The 15,441-nt window shown below is 39.1% G+C and overlaps 1 protein-coding gene across 5 annotated transcripts in view; it reads right to left on the bottom strand.

Moving 5' to 3' along the window:
- The window catches only part of LOC119660540 (F-BAR domain only protein 2), a 73,495-nt gene that overhangs the window by 18,296 nt on the left and 39,758 nt on the right, over positions 1–15,441 (bottom strand). For 3 of the 5 annotated variants that reach the window (XM_038069167.1, XM_038069168.1, XM_038069172.1), the window contains 2 exons: positions 8,579–8,707; positions 2,425–2,527 (listed from right to left, as the gene is read on the bottom strand). In XM_038069167.1, the coding sequence (XP_037925095.1) occupies positions 2,425–2,527; positions 8,579–8,707 (232 nt within the window). The remainder of the gene's footprint in view (positions 1–2,424; positions 2,528–8,578; positions 8,708–15,441) is intronic. The other 2 variants (XM_038069169.1, XM_038069170.1) reach the window with 1 other exon arrangement.

Raw genomic sequence — 15,441 nt, 5'->3', positions numbered from 1 at the left:
ATTAAAAGTAATTTCGAAGCTTTTGCTACTGCAAAAACCAGCTGTGTCTAATTTTTGTTTTTTAGCTCCTGTTTAGTGACGAATCCACTTTGAAGGCAGTGGTAGATCAGCTTCTTTCCGTTCGACGACGATTAACGACGATGCAAATGAAGATTCTAAAATGTTTATGCAAGGTAATGCACCCTGCCATACTCCGAAATCTATCAAGGGATTTTTGCCCAGTAGAAACATCGCCACTAATCTTTGGCCATTCAATTCTCCTTATATTAACCCTATCGAAAATGGTAGGAGTGTTTTAAAAGAAAAGGTTTACAAGAGGCAAAACCCTATCAAGGAAGTTTTTATACAAACTATTGGCGAAGTATGCTTGGGCAATCCACTGATCTCTTACTCCAGTATGTCGCGCAGAATTCGAAGTATAATTTGAAAAAAAGTGGATACACAAAAATAACTTTTAGATAAAAATAAGTATATTTTATTTAAAATGGCTCATTTTAATAAATTCATTACCTTTTTATCCTTTTTGAAGCATAATTTTTTTTTATTTCCCAGTTCAAAAGGCAATATATCAAAATTGCCTTAGTTTTCATAACTCGATGGCATTACACTGTAAGATGATGAGAATATTTTGAGCGGTACGGAAGAATTTGGAGCGATTTCATCTGTGAGTGCTACTAAACTCGAGGAAGCAATAAAAGGAACTAAACAGGACCTGACGTATCTAAGCTCTGGAAAGCGAAGAGCTGGGACCCAAAATTGTGGATCAGCGAGTCTTTCAATCGAGTTATTGAGGAAGGTAGAACACCATCTGACTGGCAAGAAAGCACAACAGTTCCAATATGGAAAAAGAAAGATATTCCAGCAGAATGTTTAAATTACCGTCCGACTCGGTTACGGTTCCATATCATGAAGATTTTTGAATGAATTTTTGACAACCGTATTCGCGACATCGTTGAAATAACCGTGAATTAAGCCGAATTTGTAAAGAAGTGATGAACTACTGACGAAATACATGCTGCACAGTTACTTATGGAGTTCTCTTTACATTGCATTTCTAGATCAAGAGGAGGCGTATGACCGTGTGTCACGCGAACTCATCTGGTATGCTCTGCGGCAACATCTAGTAACAGAAGACGTCGTGCGGCGGGTTAAATTGTTCTACTCCGATTGGAAAAGTGCGAAGTATGGCGGGCATATTAAAACCCTTTCGTGCCTCTGTCGGTATTCATTAAAGAAGTGACCTCTCACCACCCTTCTTTGTTCTTGTTATGGACAATGTCAAACCAGACGTTCAACTTTCAGCGCCCTATCCACTGTTTTATGTTGATGATGTTTTTCTGACGTCTAATAGGAAAGCTTATCTCGAGCAGCTTGTTCAAAAATGGAATGGTCGTATCATGGCACACACAGTTTGAATTTAAATAAAGCAGCATTGTTGACGACCGGTTCTAATGAAACAGGCACTAACACTGCCATTTACCGTGACCTACCCAAAACTGAGCGATTTAAATATCTCAGATCAATGCTATCTGCCCAACTGAACTGCTTTATGAAACTCAAGTCGAAAATTTACCCCAGTGTCGCCCGCGCTCTAGAGGGTGTACGGTTCTGAATGTTGGCTGACTATAAAAGATAATGAACGACGTCTTGTGCTAATGGAGGATATTACGTTATACCAGTGACATAACACGTCTTGATCACGTCCAAAATGAGCATGTTCGCGTTCGATGTGATGTTACACCGATCGTGGAAAAATTGCGATGGTATGATCACGTAATTCACGCTAACGACAATTTACTTGCCAAGATTGGTCTGACCATCGAACTCGATGGAAAACAACCATAAGGCCGACCGAAGCAATAGTGACTTGGTAGGCTGTATGGTGATCTGAAAGCCTCGTGACTGCATCCAGATCAGGCCTTTGACAGAACAAAATGGCGGAACCGATTACGACGAGCCGACTCCGTTTCTAAATGGGAAAAAGGTTGAAGGAGAAGATGAAAAGTTCTCAGCAACTGTGGGGACAAAGCTAATCCAGTTAGTGTCGAAGTTGCGAAACAGTGAAAATCCGGCTTTACGTACTATTTTAGCAAGATTTTCCACCGATTTCAAAATTATAATCATATTAACAGGTGAGATAGGAGGAAAATTAAAACATTTTAACCAATCAATCATTTGAAAATAGAAAGTACAATTCTTCCTTCAAGTCAAAGAGTACTTTATTTAGTTTACCAAGACGCGCAATTCGGTAGCTACATGCAACCTTCTGACTGACTTTAAGGAAGAGTTGTGTTTTTATTTTCAAATAATTTAATAAGTACGGCCAGGGCTAGCAAGCTATCTCTATTTTGACCATATTTTTCTTCACTATGTACCAAGTGCTCTTTTGTTAGTCTCCTTCCACTCGATCAAAAATAAACTTACACAACTGATTTTTCATCCTTGTTATTGACAGTTTCCGAATCTTTCTTTTTCTTTGATTTTTTCGTTTTAGCTTTGTCACGTCGACTGCGGAGTATTCCTGAAACTATTATTGAAAAATTTATAAGATTTTATCCAGACTAGGTAATGTACATGTGTTATGAATGCCAACTTGAATTGAATAGTGCCTTAAATGAGAATGATTGAATGGAAAAGAATATAAAAAGTGGAAGGAATAAGCCATGGTGATCATTTTGAAAAATAGCTTGAAAAAAGTTTATTAATATTTTAAGGATTGAAATTGATTTTCAAAGCATGCCTGGAAATAGTATATGCTTAAGAATGAGTGGAGCCCAGGATTCATAGAGAACCCACTTTTTAACGTGAGGAACCTTCAACTTTGGTAACGAATGAAGATTTGGAATATTTGTAAATTAGAAGTAGTCATGTCATTTTGCTAAGAAAACGAACATCGTGAAGACATGCTTGAGGGAAGCTATTTTTGAAAATATAATTTTTATAGGCTCATATTATTTTCAAGAATGAATTAAAATTAGATATAAAAGCCAAGCAGGTAGCTTTGTCGGACCCATTCCTCTTAAGTGCATTCTTCAAAGAGTAGTTTTCCTTCCAATGGTGCCAAAAATCTCCATTTTGTATGCACAAACAATTCAAGTTTTTAATTCATACCAACATGCAAAGTTTATTTGATGCTCTAGAAGAAAAATGTTAATGTGTAGATGTGTTTAAATAAGTACAAACAACTTAACGTACCACCAATCAACCTACTTTGAAATGAAGAGAAAAAGAACAATGAAATTAATGAAATGTATTTAGAACTAATGATTGTATTGAGGTCCATCTGCTACATCAAAGCCCCAAAACCACATACCGAACTAAAAATACCTTAAATGACATCTCAAACGTTTTTAGGAACTATTGGGATGTGTTTAAAAGTATGCTATTTTCATTGCCCGGTTCTTAGTAAATCAAAGCATTCCAACATTAAAATATATCAAAGAAATAAATAGGCATTGAACTCGGTTTACTATTTCCTATATTTTCCGATAAAATGCAATTTTGCATTGATTGATCAAAAATTTTTATTGCAGTAACTTCGCATCTGAAGAAAATTCTTGTTCTAATAAGTGCAAAATAAATCAACGTTTCCAAACAGCAAACCAGTTAAAAATTCAAAGGAAAATTACACAATAAAGACATAATTTTATTACATACTTTATAAGTTAGCTCCAAACCATTTTAGTGGTCAGAAATCATCAAAATATTTGAATGCGGTTAATATTTTCACACATTGCGTTGGAAAATCAAAAGAAAATAAAGAATAAACCAAACATAAGAATTTTTTTAAAAACTATAGTTAAAAGAAACGTACAAAAAACTTCCCGCCCACTCTTTACAATAGAAGAAAGGATCTGCATGTAGAAAAAAAGAATAAACAGAAAATGAATAAAAAAAGGTGAATAAAGATTGGGATTGAATTGAGGATATCTTAGAAAAACGCTGTGCAGCTTTACGTACCATATGTGAAACATAAAAGGGAAATGCTAATAAATAATTCGAAGCAACTACAAATATTTTGTTGTCTCCAAGCACTACACACGTTACAGCAGAAATACAAGAAAGCGATATAAAATATGATAGATTGAATATTTTGCTACGTGTCTTGTTTTTTAACAGTGAGCTAAGGAGGATTAACATCTAGATTCATCTAAAGGGTATGCCTTCAGAGTCCTGTGTGCGTATAAAATATATATACAGTGAAGTATTGGGTCGTGAAACGACTGTGTTCCCTTACCAACTCTAAAAAGTGTTTCTAAGATTTGAAATTTTGATATGAAGTCGGAATGTTCAACTGTGATAAGTATCACCAATTCAGTAAGATACAAATTTTATGCATTTTTAACTAAATTAATTTAAAATATTACAACAAATCGAAACAAAAGTTATTGACTCGGATAATATTGCGAGTCATTGGAAGAAACAATTTCGAGAGATAAGTGCAAAATGCACCTTAAGTGAATCTTTTTCCTTTGTCTCCGTTATTATTCACTTAATTGATGTTGCTTTTCTCAATACATGAATGAAAGCTACTACTCTGAGTTAGAAAATTGATTTACAATCTTCCATTGAAAATATAGAAACAAATTAAATGTATAATTCTTCAATTGCAAAAGTCATTTTTATTTGCCAAAGTTGGGCCATGGTCCATCTGAGTTGGCCGAAGTCGACCAAGAGCCAAAACTTTAATCTCTCACGTGTCATTAATCAAAATTCCACTCATCGGCCAAATGACACGTGAATCTGAGTGAAATTATGTGGTGTTTCCAACGATTAATTAATTGAAGTAATAAAAACCTGTTGTTTCTTTTTCGTTGGTGTGGATATTTATTCTTGCAAATTTACGATATTTCGGGAACCACTTGTTCCCTTCATCAGTGCTAACAAGTTTCAGAAGCTTGTTCCCTTCATCAGTGCTAACAAGTTTCTGAAACTTGTTAGCACTGATGAAGGGAACAAGTGGTTCCCGAAATATCGGTATTTCAGAAACTTGTTAGCACTGATGAAGGGAGCAAGTGGTTCCCGAAATATTGGTATTTGCAAGGATAAATATCCACACCAACGAAAAAGAAACAACAAGTTTTTATTACTTCAATTCGACACGTGAATTTTTGTCTAATGGCACATAAGGGACTAAAGTGTCCGAAGTTCGATGCTGGCAGGATCTAGTTGGCGAGGATTACCTACTTTTCTCTTTAAAATAGTTGGGAAAGGCGGTCCCCTTTATGAAAAACAAGAAAAGGCGCCAAGACCTGATGATATTCCGTCAGAGGTATACAAACTGGTGTTCCAAAGTTGGCCAGATGCTTGCCTGAAAAAGGGCATTTTTCCTTCCCGCTGGAGAGTGGTGGGCTGGCGGCGCTGATCACCAAAAGGAGGCCCTGAGCTACCATTTGCATGCCGACTACATTGTATGCTTAACAGGGGAAGTGTTTGAATAGTCAATTAGGAGGAGAATCATTGAAGCGTACGTACCGGAGACTTATCTCCAAAACACACTAGACAACTCCGCGTACCGAGTTATTAAGGGGTTGAGAGAGAATGGAGATCACGTCGGGGGTAGCGCAGGGAATCATACTAGGGCCGGACCTCTGGAACGCTTCCTACGGTAGTCTACTAACACTCAACATGTCAGAAGAGTTGCACCTGGTCTATTATGCAGATGATGTTGCGGCACTTGTTGCTGGGACCACTGTTGAACAAGTACGAAGCACACTTGGCATTCTGGAGCATCGGGTAAGCAAATGGATAGCTGCGAATCGATTTAACCTTGCGCTGGAAAAAAACAAGCGCCGACCTGACTGAAAAATAGATCGGCGAGTCGATAATTGAATCGAAACCAACGGATTGATGCTCGACTCAAAAATGAGCTTCTTCAAGTAAATCAAGGTAGCAGCGGACAAGACTGCAGATAAAAGTCGAGCAATGGCAAATATTGGGCGTTCTACATCTAACACGTAACGTGTTCTAATTAGTGCAGCGTAGTCTGTTCGGTTCTACGGAGTGGAGGCCCCTGCGTATTGCGTTGTCTCTGAACCGGTCGTAGTACCGATCGCGGGAGGATTTGCTGCTGTCCTTTTTCCTAAAAAGCGTAAAGCTATGTACAAGTGCAAAGGAGGTCATTGCTTGTGAAGAACGGTAATGTAAACTAAATGGATGGCAACTCTCTTGGCACAACGAAACAAGACGCATATGGACTGCACGTCTCATTAGCAACTTAGGTGCGTGGCTGAATCAAAAGCATGGTGGGACTGACTATTCCAAATAGGCACGGAGATTTTCAGTCTTACTTGAACAAGATGTGTGTCCGGATAGCTGAGTGGTTAGAGCACAAGGCTGTCGTACGGAAGGTCGCGGTTCAAATCTCGCTGCTGGAAGTGGGATTTGTATCGTGATTTGACGTCGGAAACCAGTTGACTAAACCGTGAATGAGTACCTGAGTCAAATCAGGGTAATAATCTCGGGCGAGCGCAATGCTGACCACATTGCCTCCTACAGTGAACTGTAGTGTACGGTTACGGTCTCGTATGAAGTGCTCTAACACAGTTCATGGCCCTGATTCAATATGGATTGTTGCGCCAACGATTATTATTATTATTATTGAACAAGATTTGGAAGGAAATATATCGTGATTGTGTGTTTTGCAATGGGGTTGTGGACGACACTCATCACACCTGTTTTCTTATGAAAAGAGAGATGGGATTCTTCAACAACTTCATTTAAATACAGAAAAGCCCCTTTTAAACAACATTGACAGAAAGGTGCAGAGGAGCACTAACAAATGGAGCTGTGTTACGCATCACGTTCTTCGTGATGTGAAAAAGATAGAGCTCGACCGATGGAGGGACCGTATAAGATTCCTATCCTCTTCCGGTGGTGAAAGGAATTTAATAACTGCCGTAAGGCGGGGGAACGCGAATGCTATCCCGACGTAATGTAACAAACAGTGCTCTGAGGATGGAGAGGAGTTTAGTTGATAGTTCGACGGCGTGCTGCTGTGAGAGTCCGAAATTCTTTGTGTAAACGCATTAACCTACCCTACCCAAAAACCATTTAAGTCATTACAAACAACACTCAACGTGATTATTCGATCTTCGTCGAACTGTGGAAGATAGTCTTTTTTTCGGCTCCGAATTTCGTCGAATAGAAAAACAATAGTTTCTCAACGTTGTCGCACGTGGACTTGGCTTCATTTCTTTAAATTTAGGTTGGCTTCTGAGCGGTGCCTTTCCCTGTTTTTGTGTTAACCGGCAATCTCTTCCCTCAACTGGTTACGACTGCCTTGAATGTATTAATTGAAAGAGTATTTATGTGCTTCCCAGAGAAAATAGTCCTGAAATTCATGAAGGAATACCTGTTCATGAAATCTGGGTTCGTCAGTATGCTTCGGAATACAAGCAAGAATCGATGCAGTAGATAAAAAGGCGGGAAACCGGAAGCTGGATGCTTCAGGTATGAAAGGTTTTGTGTATTCTTTTATAAAGCCATTTGAATGTAAATTTGTCACATTAGAACCTAGCACATAATATATGCATATATTATGTGAAAATATCCACTTTCGCGCGATATTGACATTCAAAGTCTTGAATTTGCACAAAAACGGCAATTTTGACCTATTATAACTTTGTTAATTATTGCTGAAATTTCCACCAAACTTGGGAAGAGCGTGCTCTCTACAATAGCCTCTTGTTTTTTTTCAGATTTTTCGGTTGCGTAGTTTCTGAAAATGGGTTCGTTAAAGAAATGATCACTTTCATCCCCCCGCACTCCCCGCTTTTCCCACATATGTCAAAATTAAGCCCGAGTTCAGAAAGTATTAATCAGGATCCTTCATTTGATACCACATGACTATATATGGTGAAAAAAAATTTACACTCCCCTTTTGCATGTGTGAGGACAACCCTTGCTTTCTACGACCAAATAGACGTGGCTCAGGGAACGTTTTCTAAATGAGATATTGTGATTGTGATGGGTGATCTGATTGCAAAGATGGGATCTGTCAACAATTTGCCCGGCCATGTGATGAGGAAATGGTGGGAGGTTCGTGGATTTCTCCAACTTTCCCCGCCTCGCCATTGGAGGCATATTACTGGAGCACAGAGCCTGCCATAGGGTCAGTTGGATTTCAACTAACCGATGCCGTATGAGCAATTTGGGAGTTGTCTTCTGGATGTGCGTAACAAGAGAGCCGCTGAGAATTGCACTCGAAAGGGATCAACATCAGATGGTCATTTACGTCCGCTTCCGCTACTTTTCGCACGGTTGGGGAGCTACGAATCAAAGTTCAATATCGAACCTAATTAATAGAAGATTGGCTAACAAACTATGATTGGATGTAAGTTAATGAATAACAGTGAAGTAATCCGACTTCAATCAAATGTGTTCTACCCAAAAACTTGCAAAATTCTACTTGAATTATAAATAAATAGAGATAAAATCTGATCTGTACATTGTTCTCAAAGATCAAACATTGAGAGGAAAAGATACAACAAATTTATCGATATCAATTTCAATAACTAAAAATTTGTTTATCCAAATGACTTAAAAACACAAAGAAAAGCTGAAAACAAAAAATTACATTTTGATCCTCTTAATAAAGGATTCCGTCCAATTTGTGCATTTGCATTTTGATTTGGAACCTGTTCACTGGGACTTGTTGGAGCTGATAGCGCTTCAATTGAAGGCGTATCACGACTTTCTCGGCTTCCTGCAATTATAATTTCGATTGGGAAGAGGAATTTTGCGGTTGTTCATTTTTCTTATCTTTTTTTTTTATCAGCGACGATCGAATAGTGTGTGATTAGTGTCTATTTTTCGGCTTTATTTTAAATTATTAAATTTTGAATAGTTTACTGTAGTACGAGTAATTTTAAAACAACCTTTTTCCGGCTTTTCGGTATTGAATTGAATTCGAAATTATAATACTATATAAAAGGGGGAAATACTAAGAAAGGGGTTGTGACAGAAAGCTGAAGATTAGACTGTTGGGAGTATACAATGTTATATTGACACTGAGTTATTCAATGTTGATTCATTTCTAGTCTATTAGTATTGCTCTTGCCGTCAATAGATAAAGATGTAACAGTTTACCATCTGAAACACTAGAACGTTTTTAGAATATGTAATCAGACACATTTATTACTTATATAACTAGAAATACAGAATAAACAGTGACAGTATTCTACGTAGTTTTAGAATATTTGTTGAAAAATGTCCAGAGAACATTTCTTTGGGTTGGAAACTAGGTGTAACATTTGTTGAAGATTCTTACCAGCTTCCGTAATCTTGTCCATTACTTAGTAGTTAAGAAAGTATTTATACGAAATGATAAACAACGAAAACTTGAAACATTCAATTACATTCTACTCTTGCTATGTCTTAGCTTCTTCAATCACTGATTAACTGCACATATGTAACTTGTTAATCATCTAAAAGTGTTGCATCAAAAATTCTCTAGAAAACTTGCCCCAGCGCTCATCAGCGCATGTAGTGTTGTGAGTCACTTCCCTCTCAGACTTGATTGAGAGTAGGGTTTGCCCAACGAGGGAGACATATTGCAGTTAATCGTTAGCAGGTTTAGCCTATGAAGTACATTTTTAATGTACCCGACTGAATGAATTAGATGGAATCGACAAATCTTTTACTATTTGTGATAACACATCTAATTGAGTCTTTCTTTCATCTCTGACCCGCCTTCTTATGAGGACTGTTTATATTCGTTCAGTTTTATTTGAATTCAGGGAGCACAAATATTGAGGATGTTCACACTGTAAGCTATCCTATAAGGGCCCTAGTAGGATGAACAAATAATTATAGGAACAGGATATTCGCAAATACCCACACTGAATTATAAGAACTGGCTCGGATTCAATTACAACTTGTGGGAGGAAGCTACAAAATGGGGTGGTATTCTACCGGGATACTTTAAAAACAGGAGACTCACGTCAACACTTATATTGTTCATGCATTGTTCGATGCTGGGAAGGATGAACAATTTAAAAGTTTATTCGGTTCACAGGCACAAGTGGTATGGAGCGATTTAGGATTTGCCAAACGAAACGATTTTTAATGGTAAGGGTAAAAGGTGGTAAGGGACAAAAAGGAAAGAAAGAGGTGGATGTGTACGAGGCGCGTAAGCGTGGTTGACGTGGGCTGAATGGCAATCATATATACAGTGACTCACGATTTTGCTTACTGGAATCATATATGGGATTGCTTGGGAAATAAGATAACGGGAATTCTAAGGAAATATGTTTATCTATTTTGTAAGCAAATTTTTCTTTCGTTTTGCTGTCATGTTATTTCTATCGAGTTCCGCTGTCAAGCGTGTTTCGATCAATTTTTGAGTCTGCATTACTTCTCCTAATAGCTTGTAATGTTGTAAAACAAAGCGGGAAACCGGAAACTGGACGCCTCAGGTACGAAAGGTTTTCTGTATTTCTTTTATAAAATCATCTCCCCCCTAACACGTAATGTATATGCATATGTATATTATGTCAGTCTTTTGGGGGCTACTGACATTCAAAGTCTTCGAGTTCACAGTGAAGTTACAATTCTGTTTATAATAGTGCGATTTCCACCAAACTTGATAGGATCATGCACTATATCATAACCTATCATCATCATCAACGCCGTCTAGGTCTGATCATAGTCTATACTACTGCAAAATGGATGCATGATTCTAGATTGGATTTAAAGGGGGGTTCTGCAATCCATTACTAGAAATTATAGTAATACTATAGTACCATTATTAACTTTATTTGAACAGATATCAGTATAAAATAACAGTTCCCTGATTATTTTCAGATTTTTCAGTTGGGTAGGTTCTCAATCAATCTCAATCACCCCAATGCATGGATAGGGCCCCCCTTAGAACGATGTAGCTGACTGTACGCGTGAGCATTCACAGTTTCCACCTTCCAGCCAAATTTGATGTCAGCAGGTATAATCATTTCCCAGAAAAATATGTTGGTAGGGTATTACACAGTGTGAAGAATTCGACAAGCAGAAAAGCGTCTTTTGGAGATAATACAACGACGAATCATCCGATAAGTAGCACTTGAAGTCCATAATAATGCTGAAGAAACGAATAGGAGGTTCCGATATGATGACAAAGGATTTGTGTCAACTGAAACAGGGCGAAACTTTTTAAAAGAAACCGAATTCAAAGGACGTCTGACAGTGAAGAACCAACTTCTTACAGTGAGGCATAAAAAATACGCCCAGATCTCACGAATAAGTATGACATTTATACTATTGAGGATTGGAAGGTTTTGTGGGTAGACGAGACGAAAATTAATAGATTCGGTTCTAAAAACAAGCAGTTGGTATGGAAAAAGAGAAGCGGACAACTGCGCGCCCGACATGTTACACGTACTGTAAAATTTTGCGGCGGCTCTTCAATATGCGGTATTGATCAGTGCAAGAAGAGATGTACAGTCTACCTTCATCCAGATCGAACAGGCGGCACGAGATCTTGGGCTGCATGGTGGCAACATCAGCACCAAAACCGAAAAAAACGAACAACATCGAATCGCACTGATCATACGAAAACCATAAAAATAGGAGACTACAACTTTGAGACCGTTGATAATTTCTCCTATCTAGGGTCGAAAATCACAACCGATAACAGCTACGATGATGAAGTCCGTGCACGGTTGTTGGCAGCCAACAGAGCCTATTTAAGATTACAAAAACTGTTCCGCTCGAAATGTCTCATCATAGGGTCAAAGCTCTTACTGTACAAGACAATAATCTTGCCAGTCCTCATGTATTCCTCGGAAACTTGGATCCTAAGCAAGAAAAATTGCAAACTCTTGGCCGCGTTTGAGAGAAGAATCCTCCGAAGAATTTTTGGCCCCTACATGAGGATGGACGATTCCGTAGCCTACATAATGACGAAATCTATGAGCGATACCATGACCGTCTGGTTGTGGATAAAATCCGGCTCAACATTTTGCGGTGGGCGGATCACTTAATTCGTATGGATGAGGATGATCCAGCTCGGAAAGTCTATAAAGGCAATGTCTATGGTAGAGAAAAAGGCGAGGCAGACCCTACCTGAGATGGAGCGATGGCGTAGGTCAGGACGCCAGACAGCTTTTAGGGATATCGAATTGGTGGACCTTGGCGCAAAACCGGGATGTCTGGAGTTCCTTATTAAGGCAGGCCTAGACCGGATACCGGTTGTTGCGCCGTTGATGATGATGATGAAGAAGATTATGAGCAAAATGGCGGCATTGGGATACTTTGCCATTTTAGCCGAATGTTTGTTTGGTAGCTTCTGAAAATTGCTTTTTAAAGTAAAAACACAAGAATCGTGATAAATTGTTTGAGTGGCTGTATATAACGTGACGTAGCAGGTTAATCCCGACTTAAATTGCGAACGCAGAGCTGCATGCGAGCACCAAATAACGCAGGTTAATCCTGTAAATAGGTAGTCGCGGACAAACAGAACGTTTCCATTTGTGTTTGTTTTCCTGTACCCGTTCTTCCTTTCTGGGAGAGTAATCCTCCTTAAAAAAAAAAACCATAATCCAGGATGAAGCAATCTACGTACCATTTGAATGAATTGCAGTGGCACTACATTGTATCTCAGCGATTTTCCGCAAATTCCTTCCCTACCTTTGGAGGTAACCATGCGACATTGCAACATTGAGGTTCTGCTGTAGAGTTGACTGCTTCCCCAGTACTCATGGGAAGAAATTGGTATTAATTTAAATTCTATTAATGATACCTCAGAAACGCGAGGATTGTATCCAACATGGTTGAGAGTCGCTTAACATCAGATCGACTCTTCGCCCTTGGATGTTTTGGCGGTTATATCGTCAACCACCAGACGCGGAAGACCTAGGCGTCATATGGTTTAGGAGCATCAACTAAACGAATTTATCGTCCGTGCCTATTAAGGTGTCACGGATCTAGAGCAAAATCAACAGGGTGCAGACATCGGGTCAAATATTCAATCTGTATGGCACTCCATGAGCCCAGTAGTCAAGAGAAGTTTAGTGATTCCAGGTCGTATCCGCAGAATACGCTGGTATTCTTGCAGACGTTAGGCCAAAGATCTCAAAACTAAAGTTTACTCCAGCAGCTGATAGCACCATTGCTGTTCGCATTCGCAAGTATCAAAAGAGCTTTCACGGGGGAAGTAGCCTCAATATGAACCAGGTAGAAGACTTCTGGGAAAGTGTTTGGAGCCAACTTAGCCGTTGTAGTTTAGAAGCAGCGACGCAATGATCATGGCTGATATAAAAGTTGTCTTTGAAGCAGCCTCTGAAAAGACATTAAGGCGCCAGGAGTTGACAAGATTCGCAAATTCTGGCTAAAATGATTTAGGAACACTCACAGAGTATTGGCAAAATATTTTAATCAGATGATTGTCGATCCGACAGTAGTTCCACCATTCTTCACCAAGGAAATGATTCATCTCGGCCCCAAGGAACAGTGTGCCTCATACCTAGCCTTCCAACCATTTACAAGGTTTTTACTTCAGTTCTCTACGCGAACATCTCAAAACATCATGATGTTCATAAATTGATAGCTGAGGTGCAAAAAGGATACCTAACAGCTTATAATCGATACAGTAGCTGTAAAGTACGCTATCCGCTGAAAACGAAATATCTCGACAGCCTACATCGATTATAAATCAGCCTTTGACTCCATAATACATTCGTGGTTACAGAATCATCTCAAATGCCGTTTTTCTCCGGAGTACAGTCAAAAAGAATTGGAGCAAGATGGTATCCTCTGGTCTCGGCATCTTCCAAGGCCCCCCTCCTCTAAGCCGGTTGGGTTTCTGTTTGGCTTTGAATCCCTTATCCCATCTTTTGCATGAAAACAATTTTATGTTAAACATGAAATTGAGTCATTTAATGTACATTGATGGATAGCTGAATGGTTAGAGCACAAGGCTGTCGTACGGAAGGTCGCGGTTTAAATCTCACTGGTGGCAGTGGGATTTATATCGTGATTGGACGTCGGATACCAGTCTACTCAGCTGTGAATGAGTACTTGAGTGTCAAATCAGGGTAATAATCTCGGGCGAGCGCAATGCCGACCACATTGCCTCCTATAGGGTACCGTTACGGTCTTGAATGAAGTGCTCTAACACACTTAAAGGCCCTGATCTATTTGGATTGTTGCGCCAACGATTATTATTAATGTATATTGATGACATCAAACTGTATGTCGCCCCTTCTTGGATATCACCATCCAGCTCAGTAGGGATACCGGCATGCAGTTAGGTTTGGAGAAATGTCGTATGAAAATAATTGTTCGGGGAATCACACCGACAATGAAGGATACAGCCAAAATGACATCCAAATTGAGGGTATGGATTTGGACGTCATATACGATTACTTCGATATATTGCACAGATAACTACATCTGCTGTAGTAATGGTGCTGGGGGAATTTGAGCGGCGGCCAGATTTTATCCTGAAAACAAAACTGTATGGGGGGTCATTAGGAAGGAAGGGTGTACTTGATTTAAAAACTTTGCAATACAATCAAGGGCAATCGTTGAGAAACAATTTCTCAATATTCTCTGAACTTGATAAACAGAGAATATTATTTCAGTCCAACAGAAGATTGACATGTGGAAAGCAAAACCCATTCCCTCCCTGTTGCCAGCCATTGACATCGACGTCTCCAAAAAATGGTTGACTAGCCGTGTACTATTTTACGAGGCTGAAGGATTCCTCATTTCAATTCTACACACTCAACATAAAAGTATAAAGGGTAAATCCTTCATGACTCCCCAATCACCAACTCCAGTTGTAGGTTATGCAACTGTGTAGAGGAGACCATCCAGCACATAAAATCTATGTGCAGGATGTTGAGTAGCACCGAATACCCCAGTCATCATAACTCCATCTGCAAGATTCTCCATCAAAACCTTGCTTTGAAGTAAAACTTAGTGGCAAAGTCATCCTTATTATAAGTACATACAGTCCGTACAGAATCTTAGAAAATGGGTCGGGTCAAAATACTGTAGGATCACACTATTGCCACAGACTACAGTGTTAATCACACTAGATACGATCTAGTTCCGCTTCTGAAGATAGTGATGGATAGAATGTGTTTCATGGTCGATGTTGCCGTACCGTTGGACCGAAACACTGTTGAAAAAGTGTAAGAAAAAAATCGGGAACTAAAGCCGCTTGCCGGAAGATATGAAGGAGACATGGAGACTTCTAAAATTTCAAGTAGCCGCTGTCGTAATTTCAGCGACAGGGCTAATCCCGCAAAATTTACATAAAGCGCTGTAGACACTCGATCTAGCGGCTGGACTATACATGGAAATGCCAAAAAGTTGTCATCCTTGCAACCTGTGCCATAGTCTAAAGAATCCTGCCCGGTAACAGTTTCGCATAGTGGGCTAATTGGGGAAAGAAACAATTGAAATCTTTTCGAACATTAAAGTGCATTCTCGAAAAAG

Source organism: Hermetia illucens, chromosome 6, assembly GCF_905115235.1.
Source record: "Hermetia illucens chromosome 6, iHerIll2.2.curated.20191125, whole genome shotgun sequence".
Lineage (NCBI taxonomy): Eukaryota > Metazoa > Arthropoda > Insecta > Diptera > Stratiomyidae > Hermetia > Hermetia illucens.
The sequence above is the reverse complement of the archived record's forward strand: the minus strand, read 5'-3'. Positions and strand labels throughout refer to the sequence as shown.